The 22,346-nt window shown below is 36.4% G+C and overlaps 1 protein-coding gene across 2 annotated transcripts in view; it reads right to left on the bottom strand.

Annotated features, from left to right (window-relative positions):
• The window catches only part of CERT1 (ceramide transporter 1), an 80,766-nt gene that overhangs the window by 47,467 nt on the left and 10,953 nt on the right, over window positions 1-22,346 (bottom strand). For both annotated transcript variants that reach the window (XM_021531823.2, XM_021531824.2), the window contains exon 3: window positions 9,504-9,620. In XM_021531823.2, coding sequence (XP_021387498.1) covers window positions 9,504-9,620 — 117 coding nt within the window. The remainder of the gene's footprint in view (window positions 1-9,503; window positions 9,621-22,346) is intronic.

The following is a 22,346-nucleotide window of genomic DNA, read 5'->3' as shown; positions in this document are numbered from 1 at the left end:
AGCAGTAGTGTCACAAGCCTTTCATATTATTTGATACTGAGTTAGCACTTTTACAAGTGTTTTCCTTCACACAGTATTGCACCCAAACAGCAGCACTCTGCTAATCTGCAATTTGAACTGTAAGTTTCAGGCATTCACTAGCTATTTCAGAACACCCGGGTTCACCAGCCTGGCTAAGCAGTGATCAAAAAATTTACTTTAACCTTCCCATGCATTTGAATCTTGAATCAATTAGTATATTAAGCTAATGTAAGGGAAAGACAGGACTAAGCCATCTCAAGTAAGTTCACTACTTTTTGGGGGCAGGGGCTTGAGAGGATAACTCCAGTTGAAGACTATCTGTTAATGCTGTGACTAGATGGGAGAGAACACTTTTTAACTAGGAACATACAGGTGATCACAGCTTTCATGGATACAAAGATTTAAAATTATCTTAAATGCTTAGTATGTACAGCTTCAGATTCAGCTAAGCAGCTCCCAACAGAGTAACAGGCAAGTTCAGTTGTGAACTGAGATAAGTTAGATTAATTAGCAGTTTCTTCATGTAGACAGTCCCCATACTTTACAAAGTACTAGAAGCGGCACAATAACTTAAGGAAGGGAACCAAACCCACACAGCACAGTAATTATTACCCAAGGTAGCTGAGCTGGAAAGTCTGAAGTTGACAGAAGAGCAACACAAACTTAACACTTATGTACACATGAGAAAAATGGAGTTCAAAGTCTACTTGGTTATAGGAAATACAGTACTGTACATGTACAGGACAAGTAACAATCTGCAGATAGTTCTAGAGATTAATCAGATTTAGTGGTTTGCAAGCTGATTAAGTTAACCTTGTGGTGTTGTAAAATGGTAGCATACAAGATCCACAAAATAATCCTACATTCTATACAACACATACAGGATCCTAGTGGGAATACTGAGTTATATTTTGGTGCTATACTTCACAGAAAGATGAAGACTGAGTTTGGAAGACAGCCATGCCAGGTACCAGAAACCTGTAAAAGACATCCACATGAACAACAATTGAAGAATAGGGAACTGTTCTAAAAGAAAAAGACAAGAAACGTTAAGTGTTTGAAAAATGAATGGAATAATCTCTCTAGATTTACTGTAAGACTACTTAATAAAGGAGAACTCGTATTTTGAGAATGGCAAGAAATCCTTTTGATGGCAGAATCAGGCTAAAATGATTCCACAAACCCTTACTGTTATAGCATTTCTCAATCTAACCTATAGTGAAACACAGCACCTAGTAATGATTACTTTATTGTATCACTCAGATGTCACTGAAAACCAAAAAGATAAAGACAGATTGAAGGACACATGAAGAAAAAGACACAATTGAAGGACAAATGAATTTGTAAAGGAAGAGAGGGTGCTCCGACTGGAGATAGCTACATCCTTCTCCTATGTATTTCCCACTCTACCTAAGGTTCTGGTCAAAATACAAAATAAGTAAGCTTATTACTGCCAAGTTCAGAAGTCTCTGCTTGAACATATTTTGTGATTTAGTTACCAAGAAGTAGTTTTGTAAACCCTTCAAATTCAGCTTTGCTGGGAGATGTCAAATGTGACTAAATGAGAACTTAAGTTACATATTTAACATCAACACACAACACTGACAGAAACAGCAACAAAACCCCATCTATGCTCCTGCATAAGCTTGAGAAATGGTTTGTAACTTTTGAGTTTCAAACTAGTACAGGGTGCTTTTGTAACACCTTTAAAAATGTCTCTGCCACTCATCAGTGATTTGTCTAAACATTTCAGTCTTTTAAACAGGTAAACAGGCCTTCAAAAACAGCTTTTTACAGGTTAATTATATAGGTATCTGAATGCTGTCCTCAGCCTCCTCAGGCAAACTGCACTACTGCCGCAAGACAGAGCCTCACCATGCCACAGTGGGAGAGTGGGTCACTAGCTTCTGAGGCAAAATGCATTACCACAAAACCAGTAAGACTGTGTGCTATACAATCCGTATCAACATCAAACAGAAATATTTGGAGTTTGTTGCATGCTGTAGAGCACCAGACAAAAGAACAAGGAAATCCAAATCAAGTTAATAAGAAACAATAGCTGACATCAAGACTATTTAAGAAACTTGTTCTAACACGAAGGACATGGATACCAACATAGGCAAAAGGAGGTCTCATCATCACACTCCTACAATTCTCTTTATGAACTTGATAAATAAAACCAAAGTTGAACAATTATATCTACTCCCATATATCCCATGCTTTCCTTCATCTGCACTGTTGCTTCCACTTATGTCAGTCTTACTTGTAAATGGGTACAGGTAGAAGTATAGCCAGACAACTTTTATTAGTATGAAATGCTATAAATTAAAGAGTTAGGAAGCCACAGTTCTTTTCAGCCCTCAGCAATAAATGCTGAGGAAGCACATACTTAAAACACCACATATTACTGAAACAGCTGAATTTCAGGAGAGGAAGTAGAGGGAGAAATGGCAACAGACACTTTCCTGTTGCTTCCTGCTATATTATGTACCTGAAGTTACACTACTGGAAAGTTTTTTTTTTTTAATAATTAACAAGCCTGTATTTGTAATTAACATTCACTCATCAGTATTAGTATATATACCATTCCTAGAAATTGACAGTGACTAGTTGTCAATAATATAGTAAGCTGATGAAAGAAATATATCTATAAAGGTTGCAACATCAAAATAGACTTCTGAAGACTATTTGCAGCACTTCAATATGCATTTAAATACAGTCTACACAAACATCTAAACTACTTGGTCTAGCAGCTCCTCAATGGTCTGCCAGAAAATAGGAACTCTAATGTACAAAACTTGATGGCAGAAATTTATACTTCTCATTTAGTATCTATTTTAAAATTTGTTACTTAGTATGCCGAGTCAAAATATTTCTGTATAATTTCTCTGCATATTCTATTAGTTTTAAATTATCTCACTATTTTCAGCCCAGACTGGCAACAGATTTGGAGTGATTTATTGTCATATCTTTATTGTCATTCTTGGTAGTTAAACCCTAGGGCAGGGTTAGAGATGTGCAAAAAAGGAGAAAACTACCCTGTCTTCACGGAATGTTACAGCTCTACTTAAAATCACTGAAAGCCTGTGGACAAGTTAAAAATGTGCTACCTTTCTATATTCTCCCCTTCTTGTTGATAACCCAAGCTCATTATTTTATGAATTGAAACTCTGATATTGGTTTCTCACCTGATTAATTTTTTGCTCTGGCATCTACTGCTAGTAAAATATTACTATGAGAAAGTTACCTCTATTTGCATTTTTCAGTGTTTTCTTAGAACAGCTAAATAAAAATAATCTCACAGATCAATATTTACATACAGTATTCAAACAAAAGCTTGACTTTAAGTCAGGTTAATGTGAAATTTCTTAAGGCATTGTAGGTTGAAGGAACTTGGATGCACTTGGATCTCAGTCTGAAGGTGACACATTCCTATTACAGAACAAAAACTAGGAACTGAGAAACTCTGGATGCTTATAGTCAAGTCTGAAGTGAAAATTAAGACTTCCTCTGAGTTGAATAGAAGTTACTCATGCATAACCTCTTATACTTAAGTCCATAAGAGAAATAACACAAGGATAGAAAGCAATTTTAATTTATAAATACTTAATATTTACTGCAATATTTTATCTGAAGTCCTTCGCCTCAATCCGGAAGCCGATTTGTATTATCAACAGATTTAAACAACTAGCTCAACCACTCAGAACAGGAACAATTATAGCAGGCAGAAGGGGATTCTGTTACCCAACTCGGCAGGTTACTTTGTTATTGAGATGCTTCTCAAGGGCAAAATCTTGTGGTGCTCTGGTTTCATCCACTGGGACTCTTGCTTTTGAATAGTTTTGCAGTCATGTTAGACTAGCAAAAGCCCACCTCTACCCCTTGTCCTCTCCACCTGGCTTCCTGCTTCAACATCACCATTACTGCAATATTTTTCAATGTGCAACAGCACATTCAGTAATTCTTTTACAGTACTAGAACAGTACTTTGACAAGGCAAAACACAACAAGCAGATTACCGTAAGAATTAAATTAATGATTCTTAACACTTTACAGATAAGGTAATTACTAGCTTTTTTTAGGTTACTTGAAAAAAAAGGAACTACATTTTATGTGGCTAATAATAATTTTCTGAAAATTTCAGGCTGATGATGTTTTTGGGTTTTGAACTTTCTCACAACAATATCATAAAGTGCCCTTATTGACTGGAATGAAAATTATGCTGTTAAAAGTTTGCTCCGGAGTTTTCTAAATTGACTTATGAACTTAGATCAACAGTCAGAAAATAACTACCTCACAACTAAATATCTCAATTCTAGGTTACTTGTTTGAAATGTATCAGTGTTAAAGAAAAAAAATTAATCAACTGCTTTAATAATTACTTAACTTTTTCTTAAATTTGAATTTACCTGACTGTTAAATCCAGTGTTTTCAGCTCTTCCCACCATTTAAGCTAGATCTGCACTTAAACAATGCAAAAATGGTATCTAAAGCATCTTACTTGGTTTGGCAACTGACATTTTAAGAAACAAGTTGTAGTATACAAGACAAAAATTGCACAAATTAGAATTTCTTAAAAGCCAAATTATCTTTGACCCTCAGGTTGCCATGTCTTCTCCCCATTTGGGGAGAAAATGCTAAAAAGAGGAGATGTAGGTTTTACTCTTTTTGATGTTCCTGTATAACCCTGTTCTAACCAGCTAACTCCTTCCACAGTGTCTAATCAAGGGTGAAAACAATAAAGCAGTAGCCACTCTTTCAAGGAAAATTTTTACTGAGGGAGACGGGCCACTTTGATTTAAGGGGACAGGCCCCTTCATCCCCCAAAAAGGGACATCTCAATTAGATTCAGAAAAGAGCCACCTGATGCCTTTCACAGTCAAACTTTGAGATTCATGCCTCCTACTCTAGATATAAACACCTTGTACAGCATCACTTCAAAATTAAAAAGAAAACCTACCGACTCCCTACATGTCAATTTGCTGGGTATCTAGATACTCCGAAAAATTACATTTTCCAGTCTGAAGTGGCAAAATCAGATATTGTAAGAAGTTCAGGAAGACTTATTTCAATTTGACAAACAGAAGATTTTGCAAATACAAGACCAAAAAAACTATCAATTTATATTGCTGAAGAGTCATGACGTCAATAATGAAGACATTAAGAGTCTGTGGGCAGAAAATAAAAACTATGATGGAACAAAATGGGACAAACCTAAACTGATGTAAAACTTCTCATAAAGCATTCATTTCTAAATAAATTCTTATTAAGTTCTCAACTTGGGTGGTAGAATAACATTACAAGAAATCATTATCTTGATCTTAGGAGTTCATTTGCTCAAAATAAGTTTACTTATACAGATGTTTCTCACAACAAACAACAATTCACTCTCATTTTCTCACAGCACTGAACTAACAACATTTAAGCCAGTTTATCTAATATTAGGTTAGAAATTCCAAATTCCATTTTGAAACCATGGGAGAGACCTGGAGGAGGCAGTCTTTCAAATTATTAAGAGAGTAACTTTCCAAACAGATCAGCACTGTGGTGCTCATGTACCACCAATGTTTTGACACCAGAGAAATGCCTGATCAATACATCTAATGAAACATTTGAGTAGAGGGATGGACTCCTGGTTACACATGAACTACTTCCTCATTTACCTTACTGATGGCTTTACAGTAGTTTTAGATTTATCCCTCCTCCAGTTCAGGACAATGAATAAACATTTTGAGCTATACTTGAAACACTTAATGTGGTAAGGATTCAGGAACCTCAATATAGAACAAAAAGTACAATTATAAACCCCTCTGAAAATTCTAATGGTTTTTATGCCTGAACATAAGCTATTTTACGTTTCTCAGCCATCAGCTACTCATTGGTTCTGCTAAGCATGAAGTTTTTCTATGTCTGCTAATACTCCTATTTAATATAAAGTTAATTTAAAATCAGTATTCTCTTTGTTTGAAGCACAATGAAACACAGTCAAAGTTTCTATTTTTCTTACTCTGAAGATCAACAACCTTGTGACATGCTCCATTAAGTCTCACAAACACACTTTTGTTAGCAAAATAGCTTAAGCAGCCTACCAGAACTACCTTCCCACTCACTAAGCAACAAAGAACTTCAAAAACAAACAAAAAAGTACTTTATGCAGCAGTAGACTGATGTTAAGAAAAATGACTGTTCAGCACAGGAAATAATTTCCTCTCCTGATTTTATTCAAATTATTATGTGCCATTTGAAGAACCTGTTTCTCAAACAAAAAATGTTTTTTACGCAGAAGGAACTTTTGCATGAGGTTTGGTAACCTGACCAGAAAGCTCCTTCAGAAAATGTCAAGAGTAAGCTGACAGAAATCTGAACTTTTCAGTGCAATGAGATATTTTGCCCATCTTCCCCTACTCTCAGTCAAGTTTTGGATATAAAACTTGCATGAGCTGAAGTGAATTAAAGGATGAATGAAGAGTTACTCCAAGGTTCACTTAAGTGTGGTTTATACACATTTGAACAAAATATGGGATTGACTTCAAGATTCCATGAAAATACTTTCTTTCAGATCCTATGAAAGTTATATTGGAAAACATACTTTTCTTAAATATTTTCCATACAAAGCTGTATTAAAAATTACAGATTATAGCACTAGCCCCTCAATTAAAGTACAGAAACAAGACAATTGGACTGATATTCTTTAAGAAGCACTAATAATTATCAGACTGAAGACTGGATTTGGACACTTCTGTATTGTGTTTAATTCTACCAAACACCTATTTATGTAAATACAGCACTTTTCCAAGTGCTGGTCAAGATTTCCAAGGTTTCTGGTCATAAGTTTACTGTTTATTTCTCTAAAATCGTTAGAAGCAACAGATGCACCTGTACACCTACGTTTATCACACAGAACTCCTACTCTACTACAAAGACAACAGAATATTGCACTGGAAAGAAGATGTTAGTAACTCTGATATTTCATTATATTCTTTCAGCTTGAATATAAGCTATTATTACAAGACTGCAGTAACTTCTGTTGTTTTCTTTGCTATGTTTTGATAATTATATTATTGATATTTTGTTGTATAATACAAAAGGAATGTTCTAAAATAAAAATATGTATTGTAAATATGTAAAATAATGTATTACTTTAACATATTAAATGTTACAATAGCTTATTTAGAAGTCATGTGCCATAGTATTTTTAACTCCATTTAAAAATGAAAACAACTGCTATTTGCCTTAAATACTGTCAACACTAGAGAGTAAAAAGGAGTATGAAAGAAACTGAGAAATGTCAAATAGCCATGAAAGTGCAAACTACACATACTGGAAAAGCTGTGAGATTCAGAACAGTCAAGTCCAGTGTTATCACCTTAGGATAGCAAGATGCAAACTGAACTGTTTCTTGTCTGTTCAGCATATGCAGAAGAATTTATTACCACTTCCTACTTGTAGACATACTTTTTTTCTGTTTTTACAACATTCCAGAACACCCTCATTCTTTAAAAAATAAACTGAAAAGTAACTTTATTAAATAATGAAAAACACTCTCTTATCCCTATTTCCATACTAATTCTAAATACTAGAAAATAAAATGAGTCGTGTAAACAATCAACCCTTCATTCTTCTTTAAGCATAAAGGCAGAGATCTGGTACAATTTATTTATTTACATAATTACCAAATTCTTGCAAAGAATGAAAGTCTAAACTGTCCAAACCTGAATTAGGTTAAAAGATTATTTTTTTTAATGCTGAAAAACTGTACAATTAATCAGGCTTCTTCATGAAGGGAGATCACTTTTGGAATGCTAGAATTTGTGCCCCTCAATATTAATTTGTGATCTGAAATGGAGGTTGAATAAGGCAATTTAAGCTTACCAATAAAAGCTTATCAATAATAGCAGTTAGACAAAGGAAGATAAACAGATACATCCTGATAGGGGCTGAGTACTAATGCAGATAAAAAAATAGTGTTGAAAAACACAAGGTTTATCTTTTAAGTAGTGCAGAGAAACGATGGCAAACTCTAAACTTCTACCATTCAATAATCTTGTATTGAGTTGGGAATACCATAATGCAGCTCATAACTCAGCAACAGTTAAGATGAGCCTTACAAAAGGGAATAGAAAAATAGCATGAAAAAGGTTTGAGGTAGTGATGGGCAGAGTTTAAGACAGGATCTGTGTTTTTTCATCACTCATTCCTACAGGGTAGCATTCAATGATACAGACTGCATTTCTGCTTATCCAGCTTCAGGTCAAAGTTCTGCATTTCCTCAGCTAAATCATTCATGAAACTTTGTCTAAATTTTAGACTAGGACTATCAAGTTCCATGACTACACTAAACCATGTCTGAAGACCCCCCACCCAAGCCTACCAGTTTCTGAAATGCCAGTCCTACAGATGTGAAATCCACTAACTTCTTCAGTGTATCCTCATGAGAAATTTCTCTCAGGTATTGCACCAGGAATAAATTGCGGTATTGTTGTCGCAAGGACATGTGACTGTTAACTTTATATTTTTTCATTAGACTACAGAAAGAATCCTGGCTTTGCAACTTAATTTCTTATACTTTAATATTACCTCTGTATCAAAATGAAGGCAAAATGCCAAGCTACAAAGGGATGAATAATCCAATTGAGATGATTTTTTTCTAGAGAAGCATTATCAAAAGGCAGCACTTTAAGAATATGTACTGCTTATTGCAAGGAATGGCCAATAAAAGGTGAAATCTCTTAATTACACACAGTACCTATACAGACAACACTTCAAGAAGCTCATGGTAAAAATTCATACTTACTTGGATATCTATTTCAATTTGTATACCTGTAATACCTGTGTAACTGAGACTGAGAGGCTGCATTGGGCTAGGTATTTCAGTTTAATGCTACACCTTGGGACAGTGCCTATCTTGTACCTCAAAACCTAATGCATGTTTTGTGTACCTTCTACCTGACCTAAAGGGCTTGAAGGGCAGGCATTTTTAAAATGAAATTAACTGAGTTCTTTGAAAGATACACAGAACAGATCAAGATAGCTGAACCAAAATACAAAGATTAGATAAAGAGACAATAGTTAGTGATCAGGTACAGTGGTCAAATGAAAAAAAAATGAGCCCAAAACCAGAATGCTAACCTAGAGAACTGACTCTAAGACTAGCAAGATAGATAAGAAGCAATTCAATCATCAGGGAGAGCATGGACAAAACCTTGAAAACATCACTCACACATAATAAAAGCTTTTTTTTTTTTCAAACTAGACAGCTCAAGAAAGGCTCACAGTTCTTAGGTGAGAATAAAGTCATATACGTGAAGAACAAGTCACCTCCTTTGAAACACTTAGCAGAGAGCTTCAATCTTGAACTTTTGCCTGTCATAAATACCACGAGTATTTTAATGACTGGACAGGGAAGCTTAAACTCTCTGCAAGCACTGTGCTTGATCTAATGAGGGAATGAGAATGGAAATCAGAAAATACAAAACTACATACCTTATGTTGCTCTATTGCATCTACCCATTGTTGTCTGTGGTCTGGATCCTGGGCCCGGAGGTACCAAACACTATCATTCACGCTGATATCAAATCTGCATTCATCAAAGTCATGGGGCTGTGACAGAAGAGAGTGTAAGAATAGCTAAAATTAGCAACATGATCAACGATTCATCACAGATTATTCTGACACTCAAACACTAATTAGAAAATCTGTCTATATTGTCTTAAATTCATCTTAGATTCTAAATCCTGTATTGTGTAGCTGTCACAAATAATGAACATATACGTACTGTCATAAGGAAAGATGCTGGTCTTCTGAAATAGAAAAGCCTGTGTAATATATTCTTATTAAATAAAATTTTCATAAATAAATTCCATACATAATAAGTTCCATATTTCCAAATACTTTGAAACAAATACTTCAGCAAAATATCTACCATACCAGAAAAGATTACTACATTCACATTTTAATTTCAAAACAGGACAAGAACTCCATAACATTACTGCTACCAGTATTAATTTTAGATTCAATACATATATCATAGCAAAGAAATACCAGGATGGAACCATAAAAGCAGACTATATCTAAATGACAAGTCAGAGCTGGAACTTAGAAGCTGTGACATATTCAGCCTCAACTATTTTCACCATGAATATTTCACAGATAATTGGAAGCCACATGCAATCCTTTCACAAATCTCTATTCAATTGTATCTAACTTTCAGCCTTAAATACTAGTAAGCTTTTACTAATGCAACAATGAAGCTGTTAAGGAAAGTAGAGGGCAAGAAAACAATGATCTAATCTGACCTGTACCCTGACATTGTCAATTCAAAGTGACTCCATAGCAAACATTCAACTGAGCCCAATATTCCCCCACACCCTTCATTTTGAAAGCCATTTTTGAAGACATGTAATACAGATGTAGCTGAACACCTTTTTGAAATTGAATACAAAGAAAAAACATATATGAAAATAACTGCAGGAGGCTAACAAGCTCCAGGATAAAGGCTAGTGACACAGTCTGAAGGACCACAAATACTGTTTCAGATGCTGAAGACAAGTGTCAGGAACATTCTTTTCAATACAAGGACCATACTGCCAATACATTCATCTTGCAAACGAAAACACTGTTAATCACTAACCAAACACTCCACAAAGGAAAACCTAGAAGTAAGTCTCATTTGTTGTTATGCACACCATTTGAGTGTTAATGAGAATTTTTTTTCAAAGAATTTGGAAACCAGAAGCTACTTACACATAAACAAATGCCTTTCTCTTTTTCTTTTAATATACTAAGAAGTGTAACAGAATAGAAAATACTAATAAAAAATAACTAGAAAGATTTTAACCAAAGCACATAAAAAAACCAAAGTGTAAGCTTAAAAACTTCATAGACTTTGTCACGCATCTGAGTGTTTAATGTTAAAAAAATTTAAGCTTCCCATAGGAAAATTTTCCAGTAACTGTAAGAATTGAAAATCAAGTCAACAACTATAGCTACTAATTACCTAATACCTAACCATCTTTAATTCAATCAACTTTCAAACCTGGTTCTATATACTCTTTGCCTTCACTGAACCAGACAAAAGGGTGTAAAAAGGGACACAAGGTTGTTTGACCCTGGCTGGATGCCAGGTGGCCACCAAAGTCTTAGTCACTACCCTCCTCTGCCAGATAGGGGAGAGAGATTATGATGAGTCACAAACTGGGATAACGACGGGAGATCACTCACCAGTTACTGCCACAGGCCAAACAGACTTAACTCAGGGAAAATAGTTTAATTTATTACCAGTCAGAGTAGGGTAATAAAAATTTTAAAGGCACCCCACTCCTCCTTAACAGGCTCAACTCCACTATTTTCCTGTACTTCATCTCTCCAAGCACTGCAGGGCAACAGGGAATGGGAGCTGCATCAGTTCAAACATTTTCTGTCACTCCTTCCTCATGTTATTTCCCTGTTCAGTGTAAGAACTTTCTCATGGCACAGAGACCTCTGTGATCTTCTCCAACATGGGTCCTTCCCAGGGGCTGCAGCTCTCCCTTAGCTGCTCCAGGGTGGGTCCTTTCCACAGGGCACAGTCCTTCAGACACAGCTGCTACAACATGGGCTCCTGTCTCCATGAGGCCACAGGTTCTGCTAGAATGCTGGTCCAGCATGGGTTTCCCACACTTCATGGATGCTCGTAGGTGCAGGGAAACAATCTGCTTTACCATGGTCTCCCTTACAGGCGAATCTATACTGTAGCACTTGATCATGTGTTCCCCTTCCTTCCTCATGGGTCTCTGTGTCTACAGAACTGTTGCTCTCAAATACTCTCTCTCTTTCCCAATCCATGTTGCACAGCAGTTTTTACACTTTCTCAGCTATGTTACCACAGAGGCAATATACCATCAACTCTGAGGAACTCAGTTTTGGTAGGTCCATCTTGGATCCAGACAGAGCTGGACCTGTGAGATATGGAGGCAACTTCTGCATCTGCACACAGAAGCCACATCTGTAGGCCCCACAACCAAAACTTGCCACACAGACCTAACACAGGACAATACAAGTCTTCTAGTCCAGATCTCTCTTCTTCAAGCTGAATTTTCAATTACTAGTATTATTATTATATATGTGAAAGAAGTTTATCTGATTTAGAACAGCAAACTTGCCAAGGCAATGTGTCATGCTTATATGCCTGTTCCCAGCCACTCTTCTAACAGGCCCTTATTTAGTCATGTGATGATCTACAACAACCAGAGATATTCCAAAAAATCACCCAAACAAAGTCTAGAAAGATTAGCTATCAAGGTTTTTCCTAACATGATACCATTCCTCAGCTTGATCTCTCATTCTTGAAGTCTTTTGGGAAGAGTTACAGGCAATTATATTGTATGCAAATAGAAAGACTTCCCAAAATTAATCTTAAAAGCCTGCAGCGCTTCTCATCTCACACTTCATATGGTGCACTTACTTCAGTTCACCATCATCCTTGGATTCCCCTGAATCTCATATCTAACCCGAACATCTTCTAATGCAACTTAAGACTATCACCTCTCTTCTTTTCAAAGACAGGTTTTTGTACTCCCCTTCTTTCCAGCTTCTAATATATTTGAAAACAGCTTCTAATATATTTGAAAATTCATGCTTTGTTTTTTCTGAGGCTTTGAGAATACTTTAAACACCTTTCTCCACCATTTACTGTGTACACAATTCTGCATTACATGTAGTTAAGAGACTAAGTTATCTATTGAAATATATGTGTGTGTGTATATATATATATATATACACACATATATATATATATAATTGACCAGTCAGTCAAAGGAAGGGATTGTCCTGCTCTGCTCTGACTGAGGTGCCCTCACCTTGAGCACTGTGTTCAGGTTCAGGCATAGAAATATAAGAAGACATAAAGGTACTAGTCAGCATCCAAAGGAGGGTCACGAAGATGGTACAGGGTCTGAAAGGGAAGCTTTAGGAAAGGCTGAGGTCACTTGATCATTTCAGCCTGGAGGAGACTGAGTGGAGAATTCACTGTAGGTCTTGAACATTCTTACAAGAAGTAGTGGGGCAGGCACTGATCTCTTTACTCTCGTGACCAGTGATAGGACCTGAGGGTGGCATGAAGCTGAGTCACAGGAGGTTTAGTTTAGATATGGGAAGCAAGTTTTTCATCCAGAGAGTCACTGAGCACTGCAAGAGGCTCCCCAGGGAAGTGGTCACAACACCAAGCCTGACAGAGCTCAAGAAGTGTTTGGATGATGCCTTCAGGCACATGGTGGGACTCCTGAAGCTCTTCTGCACAGGACCAGCAGATGGATTTGGTGACCCTGATGCATCCCTTCCAACTCAGCATATTCTGTGATTCTGTAAATCAGGTTTAGGGTTATACTCAGCTCACTGTGCAGTTCAATGTTATAAAAAAGTACAGCTGATCAGGTGATCCTGGTAGATCAAGTTGCTTAAAGAAAAGAAATAACCACTAACAAAGTTAAATATGTTTCAAAAGGAAGTTAGGCAGATGATACATGATCTGCTGTTTACCTATTTTAGTAGTATACATTATTTGCCTACTTTCAATATTTTTGGCAACTAAATAATTCTTTATCATCCTTCTCCTCTGATTTTTTTTTTTTTTGATTTTTGGAAAATATGTTTCCTTGGAAGAACCCCGAATTAACTGAACACAAAAGTCAAATAAATCACCTGAATCATGTGATGTGTTCTTTTCTTAGCATAGAACAAATCAGGTTGTTGTTTATTAACCCCCTTCTCCACAAGTACTGAGTTCATATCTTGTTTTCACTGATAACTTGGCAGACTTCTGTATGCTACTTTACAGTTACATGCTCTGTATGCAGCACCTGTTACATTCCCCCCCACCCCGCCCCGAGCTACAGACAAACTTCCTTGGTTTACCTCTGGCTATAACTGCTTTTATTGTTTTCTGTACCTGGATCTAACAAAGACCACAAAGTGTTACTCACAACTTCTCAGGTCAGTTCCTTATTCTTCTAACATTCTCATAAGACTAGTTTGATTCCTTTAAACTTCCTGGAAACTTTTCCCTTTCTCTTCACTTTTTTTCCTATAGACCACAAGTCATTTCATTTAGGTCTCATTTCTTTCTGAGGTTCACTGTTTCTAGCCCAGTGTTGCTTTTCCCTTTTTTACACTCAAAAGCTGTTCTAAATTGGTACAGTTCTTAGCATCACATGACAGGACCTTGGAGGATAAACAGGGATTTTCATCTGTAACAAGCTAAGGACATGTGCTGAGGCCAGGATATGTCCTAATGACCTTTCACAACAAAGATAAGGCAAGAAAGAGGAATGTTATACAGGGAACAGGAAGCAAGTAGGAGTTCACTATCTATCCTCAAGATTTAAAGCACCTTGGAGAACTTCAGCTCCTTTTTCCCAACCTGCAGCAGTCTGAACAACATACATAAATTGAGAGAGCACTGGGGAATAAAACCCAGATCGAGACACTGAATAGGGACACCTGAAAACATTTACAGCGTTTTCAAAGCTGAGTTTTAAGCATCTGTGGCAGAGGTAATCCCTGTGTATACCAAGGGCGCCTTCAAGAGCCCACATTAAAAAATAAATAAAACCAACAAAAAGCCCCCACAGCTAAACCATAATTCCATTTAAGAACATGCTGCAAGAAATAGGCCTCCAGGATCCACAAACACCCTTTCTGTAGGAGTCTTTAGCTTCTTTCCAAGGCACCTGCAGAGAATCCTGCAGAAACAAAGGCAATTCCAAGTATTCAAGCACCCTAAAACCAATGGACACTAGCTCAAATTCTGAACTTTTCTAAGCAAGAAGAGTTTACATGAAAAAACACTCACTTGGCTACAGTTACTGAGGAAGTTGGTAGCCAGCTCAGGCCTCATGAGTCATAGCTGATTGCATTGCCACAAAATCCTTCCTGCTATTCAGCTGTCAAGCCTGAGGTATTCATAAAACAAGCTTCAGAGCAGTATCTGCTTGAAAAATATAGGTTCAGGTGCTTAAGGCAAATCACACAGGAAAGATTAAATGTTTTTATATACTTTATAACCTTCAAGAGTACTCCATGCCAGAAAAAAAACCAAAACAACAACCAAAACTTGAATGAAAAAACTTTTGCTTGTTCTCTCTCATTACTCCAAATGGTGTCAATGACATTTTGTTCTTTCCTTATCGAGGAAAGCTGGGGTGGTTCATAGCAGATACAACTCAAGTCTACATATTACTATTATTAAATGTGCTTCTGCCACTATTCTCATAGTCAAACTAGAACTAGAATTTATCTAAGCTGAGATGACTTTAAAATTTTGAAGTTTGAATTTTTTCTTATTAAGAAAATCCCAAACTGGGAATTAGGACACAAGACAAACAGAGGCCTACAAAAAGTGAAAACTACAATTCCTTAGATCTCAGACATGAATCTCACTAGCATAAATTCAACAGAGGCTGTCATCTAGCCTAACCTAAAACATGAAACCTGCTATTCCTTCTTCTCTTAGTACAACTCAAAGCAAGTTAAGAGAACTTCACATTATTTTTTCTGAGTGGGTTTGAGTATGGCATCAACCAGAATTTACTTAACTGAAAACTTGAGAAAACAAATCCAAGTTCTTATAATCAAACTTCAGGTTTTTTCTTTGAAAAACAGCCTACACATATATGCCTTATATCAGAGTACCTGAAGCCATTAAAATCAAATGCTCAGTTTTTAAGAAACAAAAAAAGGGCCTTACCAAAGTAAAACTGATGTAAGTATGTTGCATATATTTCATTGATGCAAATGCTGTTAACTCATGCCTGCAGATTTTTTTTGTTGCATGTAGCATGTGTATAGGGACAAACCATCCAGCAATCACTTATTTTCCGCTTGGAATACAGCTTGGTGCATTCTGCCTTTTGCTTCATCTGCTGAGGAAATCCTGAAACACCACTCTGCAACTCTGGTATCTATCTGCAAGCACCTTCATGTTAATAGGCCTGTAAATATTTTTTTAAGATAGCAGACTTCACCAGTTTCAACCTAAATACCTCTTATAAAAGTAGACATGAAAAGTTATACCCTGGAAAATGAGATACAAGCCAGACTGTTACTACTCATAAACAACTTTTCCAGCTCAAGAGAGCTGAACACACAACTTTTCCTATGTGAACAGTGTCACTGTCCTACCATGTAAGGTACAATTTATCTACTGGTTAGCTTTTTACAATTCCCACGGCATTCAGGAAAAAGCATCCTTTTTGCACTGTTCTTCAACTTCCTGAAATCCTCCAGTTACAAAGTACCTGAACAAACTACCACTTCCTCCACAAAAAAACCCAAATGTTCAGAGCAGTTACCATCAACCAACAGATTTGTTTGTTTTCACAGATCATTCAGTATGTTCTGGACCTGGATGTATTCACTCAAATGCCAAAACCACCTCTATCCTCTCAAGTTTTCAACAGGAAATTCAGAATATCACTCCAGGATAATATGGATATGACAAGAAAGGACAGGGGGCACAAGCCATGATCAGAATAAAATAAAATTGCATCTGTAACATGGTACTACTTTGAAACAGACAGAAGTTCTAAAGAGCACTGTATTCACCCATAAGCAAGGAAAACTCACAACAGAAGGCATTAAACTAGTCAAAGGGAGAGATGTGCATGTGGTAATTTAGGATGCAACGGACAACACCAGTATCCAATGTTAAAAAAAGAGAGGGCACAAGATATGATGAGCTATAGAAGATAATGAGCACCTTAAAAATTAGGTAGTCTGATGGAATGGAAAAAGGAAAAGCAATGCAATGTAGCCGTTAACAATATTTAATAAAGAAAATTAAAAAATCATTAGATTATTCTCATTAAGCAGCATGTATCAAAGCAAGAAAAACAGTGCAATTATTGGGAATTGAAGCTAACATTGAACTACATACTTTGACTACAGAGAATAAAGGAAAAAAAAGAACCTATTTGATACCAGGAAAATAAAAAAAAATGAACACATTATACATGTACCTATGTTGAGCTGCTAACAAAACCTTAAAAATAGAAAGTTTACTTTAAGATCTGTGCTGTGTAACTGAAGGAATTAGTTCTAAAAGCAGACATGAAAACTATTTCAGCTCCCATGTAAAACCAGTTTGGAATTGGCAAAGGCTGCCATTAGTTAACTAGAAAAAAGCAAATGAAAAATTTCAAATTTGAAAAAGTGCACATCTTAAAAATATTTTTCAAAAGTATTTAATTCATGAGAGAGCCAAACTGTGAAGAACCTTCTTCCAAAATGTAAAATGGCCAAAAGCATGCTAACTTTTGAAAAAACTTTGAACAGAAAGGTAGTGAAATGAAGTACCACTCACATAATTTTAAAGTTGCATTCTACATGGTGAATATTATTTAAAGTCATCAATAGAAAAATCCTATCAGCTGAATCACAGTATGTGTTTCACCAAATAATAATATGCATGGCTAGGATTTTACAGGACAAGATCAGTCAAAACACTGTCATTTGTGCCTTATTAAATACTAAATAGCAGTATTTTTCAAGTTAGTGTATTTCACTGCAGAGTCACTGAAAAGCTCATAGGTCAAGATGAAGACAGAGAGACCACATACCTACTGCCAGCATGGCCAAACAGATTTGACTTAGGGAAAACTGACTTAATTTATTGCAAAGTAGAGCTGGATGGTGAGAAATAAGAGAGGTACAGGAGGATTGGGAATGAGGGCTATGGTTTAACACTTTAATTCTGCCACTCCTTCCTCCTGCTTTCACATGCTCCAACAAGGATTGTATCCATCACTGCAATTCTTCACGCCAAACCTATTACAGCTTGGGCTCTTTGGAGGCTGCAGCCTCTGTTAAGACATATTCTGCAGCCATGGTTGGGTTCTAAGCAGGTTGCAGTGTGATTGTGTGGTCTGGTGTGATTCTCTGCAGAGGTTACACCAAAAATGCCTGCACAACACCCTCCTCTATAGGCTGCAGGGGATCTCATTCTGTGACTGGAGCGTGTCTTCCTGCCCAGCCGGCTGTTTCTCACATCTTTTCCTCACTCCTCTCTTTCTTACACACTGCTGAGCAGTATGTTTGCCATTTAGCTCTGTTTACCTTGAAATATCACACAGTGGCTGTGAGGTTCAGCTGTGCCCTGCACTTTGTCCACTGAAGCTGACCATGTTCTGTGCAGGACAACAGGGAGTCTCCTCACAGAGGCTGCATGGCAGACCCCAACCCCACGACCCCAGACCCCAACCCCTCGACTTTTATGGATGGACCCATCCAAAAAAGTGGATCATCTTTTATGATCCATTCAGTGCAATCATAAAAGCTCATCAAGATCCTTCTGTCACTATGACTTATTTTTGAAGCTACTTGGCTTTATAACTACAAACATTTAAGTAATTAATTTTGCAAGGACTTTTTAAATATCAGTATCTATCCTGGATCCAAGTCTCAGGAGGTAACAACTTAAGGAAAGCATTATACTTCATTGCTTATACTACATTTTATTAATAATGTCCTGAAGTCCCAAAATACATTACAATTTTTTATATTTGCCCCCTGCTGCTCCCAGGGAAAGTCAAGTAGATCCACAAATCTCGTGAACAAAGGTCTACCAAGAGTCACAACACAAAATTCTGGTTTCCCTTTCTAAGTTCTAAAATCCAGTCAATGCCTCATAGAAACACTGGACTACAATGTCTTGCCTTTCCTTGTCATTATACTTAAACAATAAGAACCCACGTTTTAGTTACATTGACAAGTTGTAGTCTTTTTACATTTATTTGTACTGTATTTTTCTTACTACAGTAGAGGAAAACCTTACTACACACAAGCAAGTAAATAAGGCTGTTCTATGCCTATTGAAAGTGATAAACCTTTTGGGGCAAAATATGGGATATCTAACTTCTTGCTCATTAGCACATTAAAAAGAAAACTTTCTCATAAGTGCATATTTGCACATGAAGAAAAAAAATTATAAAGAAAATAGGCTTAAAAATACAAAAGCCTATTAAATGTTTTTACATTATTTGCTATTGCGCAAATATTCCACTTTTGGCCTTGAGTCAGGTATTTTATTCTCAAAATGCCTTTAAACACTAAATTTTCTTTTAAATAATGATCTTATCTTTTCAAAACCTAGCTAAAGTAAAGGCCAGTGAAAGCAGAAGCATGTAAGCAGAATATAAAATTAGTTTGTTAGCATAGCATGCAAATTTAAAATTAGCTTGGTTTGATCTGTTGCAAAGAAGCTCTCTCACGGGGGAACTGTCCTTTTAAGTCTGGATCAAGTATACCTTGTATGTTACTTTAGCACTGAAATGACACTTAAAATTTGAAATTACAGATCTCAGGTGTAAACCTGGTCAATCTGGTTTTCTGCACACCTGCTGAATAGATTCAGATGCAGAAAGTCATCATATAAAAACAATTTTCACATTTATTTGTAAGGAACTAATCTATCCTACAGGAGAGTATCTTACAGTGTATGATTTTTGAGATCAGTATTTTATCAAAATGTTTCTGTGTTAATAAAGTGGAATAACTAGGTAGTCATGCTATGTTGGTTTATATGTAAACATACCCCTGACACTGCTATTCCCAAGTGCCTACTGAAAAAACAATTACTTAATAGCAAGACCTAGAGTATAACAAACATGTACTATAAATATCAGCTAAAAATCAGTCAAAGACATGAAATGGCACTGTGTTACTAGAAGAAAGAGGGCTAGTCTGAAATAGATGTAAACCAGCATGCTTGCAGCTGTCACCTTAAGTGATCTACTAGTGACTACAGATACATGTAAAAGCTCCATGGATTAGCAAATTGATATTGACAGATTTAGACACACACACACACAGAGAAATCAGGATATAACTAATGGGCCTGTCCTGTTTAAATATAGTCTGACAAACTTGAAACTTGGTTTAACTCATAAAACTTACCTTTAGAGAGAACTGTAAGTTCTGCAAATGGAAACATACATGTTATTGCTTTGGTGAGAACCAAGTCTAAGTGAATCCCCTGCAAACAAATTCATATGACATTCCTCATGTTTCCAGTTGGAACAAAATAGCTGCACTATCCACCAAGAACATGCATTAGCCACAGAAAAAATAAAACCAAGAGAATTATACTACAGAAAAACCTACAGCTAAAATTGATTACAAATTACCATGTTAAACTTCTTAGGAACCACATAATATAGAGCAAGAAACCAGAGTTATTAATCATTAAGAAAGCCAAGCAATTTTGTATCAACTTTAGAGAACGCAAAAAACACTGTCTGAGCCACTTTTTTTAAAGGCTAATTTTATCGGACAGTCAAATGTAGGAGCAGGAATCACACTCACATTGGCTGCACTCCTAAGTATTAATATATAGATTAATTTAGTCGTACCTCACTCAGTGTACTGCAGTGTGGCACAGGAGCACTGTCACATAGATCAGTGGCAAAAGAACAATATGGATTTCACAAGAAATTAATGAGTCAATATCCAGAGAAGGTACTCTATCCTAAGAGAAAAGCCATGCTTCACAGCACTGTATTAAGCCTACAGACAGGGAGAACACCCTGGACTTAGATTCATGGTGATGGGAATGAAAATTCCAGTTCTAGGAAATCAGTGGCATTCCAGCTAGAACAGGGGCCTGATTTACCTGTGGAAGCACCACACTAAGACTTAAGATTAGCTTGGTTTGAATCCAACATAAGCAACTTAACACAGTACAACTGTGTAAGCATTTCTATAAGTGCAGTATAAACATTATTAGCAACAGGATTTATACTAACTATGCAATTCCCAGACCTGAGCTGATCTCATTAGATTGTTATGAAAACTGGCTCTATCAACTAGACCTTGGAACCAGGTGTCTCTTGTTATGATACAAAATCTAAGCAAGAGGTATCAAAGACCCTGAAACTATGGACACAGATGAAAAGCCATAGCCCCAGAACCATAAACAATTCCTTAACGGTCAAATACCAGTTAGTGAAAATATACATCCTACACAGCTGGGAAGGCTGTTTTTGCTCTTGATAGCAGTGACTACTTAAAAGAAAAAACCCAAACAGCTGAGCAACAGGGCAAGGAAGCCACTAGGCTACAGCCTGGAAAAGGTTCACCTCTCCAGAATCACAGTGCCCCAATAATATATTAAAAGGTGCTTACAAAAGATCCTCATTTGTACCTGTGTGTGTGTTTTGGCAAAAGATGCATGCTTCAGTTCTATACCTGTCCTGTCATCCAACCCTCCCCATCCCTCACTGAGGAGTTCTCCAATTAAATTACCTTCACCTTAGCAACTAGGACCATCATGAACAAAGATATCAGGCTAGAAATACGGTAGTGACTCCATTGGACTGCATAGTTACAGATAATTTAGGATGTAAGTCAGATATAAGTGACTGCTTCGAATACAAGATGATAATGGTTACTGTGTGATAGGTAATGTACAGCAATAATTAACAATGTGTAAAAACTAATTAAAAGGAAAAGGCATGTTGCTAATAAATGTCAGTCTAAAAGCTTTCATTCTAAAGTTTAAAATTGACCTGAATTGTCAGTCTAAAGTCTGCCATCACAGCTACCTCTCATTTTATATATACATTTGCATGTGTATACATATAGATCTATATATGCACACATAATTAGTTTTGAAAGAGCTGTAAAAGAGAACTTAAGAAAGAGCAATACTTGTCCTTAAAAGACAGCAACTTAACAAGCCTTAAGAACATATCAGATACCAGTTACAGTACAACCTCAGTAAAATACCTGGAGACCTGCGGTAGTAAGTTCTGTTCCAACTAACAGAACTTAACTCTTTCCTCTTAACTAAGGAATGATGGGCTTCAGTAGAGAGGAAAAATACATCCAACAGATTTAAAAATTGGTGAAGTTGGCCACACTATTTGATTGATTTTACCCTAACTAGAATTCAACATGAATATGGGAAAAGAGCAACTAAAGTATACGCCTAAAGGAAGAGGCAAGAAAATGAGCTGGGAGAAGAAAACAACACTCAAGCAGTCATCTATGACAAACTATTTTAATTGCATGAATAAAAAATGCAGTTAAGATTCAGGAAGCATCGAAAAAGAGACGGCCAGCTGCAGCTGCATATTAGTAGATGAAAAGTATTCTGACTTTATGACTTAGTATTCTGTGAATGCATATCCAATAGTGAGGTCTAATACTGTACAAAACCTCCATAGAGCTGTTGAAAATGTCATTAACAGCTATCACAAGACACATCAGATAATAAATAGTAAGTTGAGGACTGTTGAGCAACAGTACAGCCCTGGACAGGGTGACATACAAACCAACCATATAAGTGTACAAGAA

Source organism: Lonchura striata, chromosome Z (assembly GCF_046129695.1).
Source record: "Lonchura striata isolate bLonStr1 chromosome Z, bLonStr1.mat, whole genome shotgun sequence".
NCBI classification, from domain to species: Eukaryota; Metazoa; Chordata; class Aves; order Passeriformes; family Estrildidae; genus Lonchura; species Lonchura striata.
The sequence above is the reverse complement of the archived record's forward strand: the minus strand, read 5'-3'. Positions and strand labels throughout refer to the sequence as shown.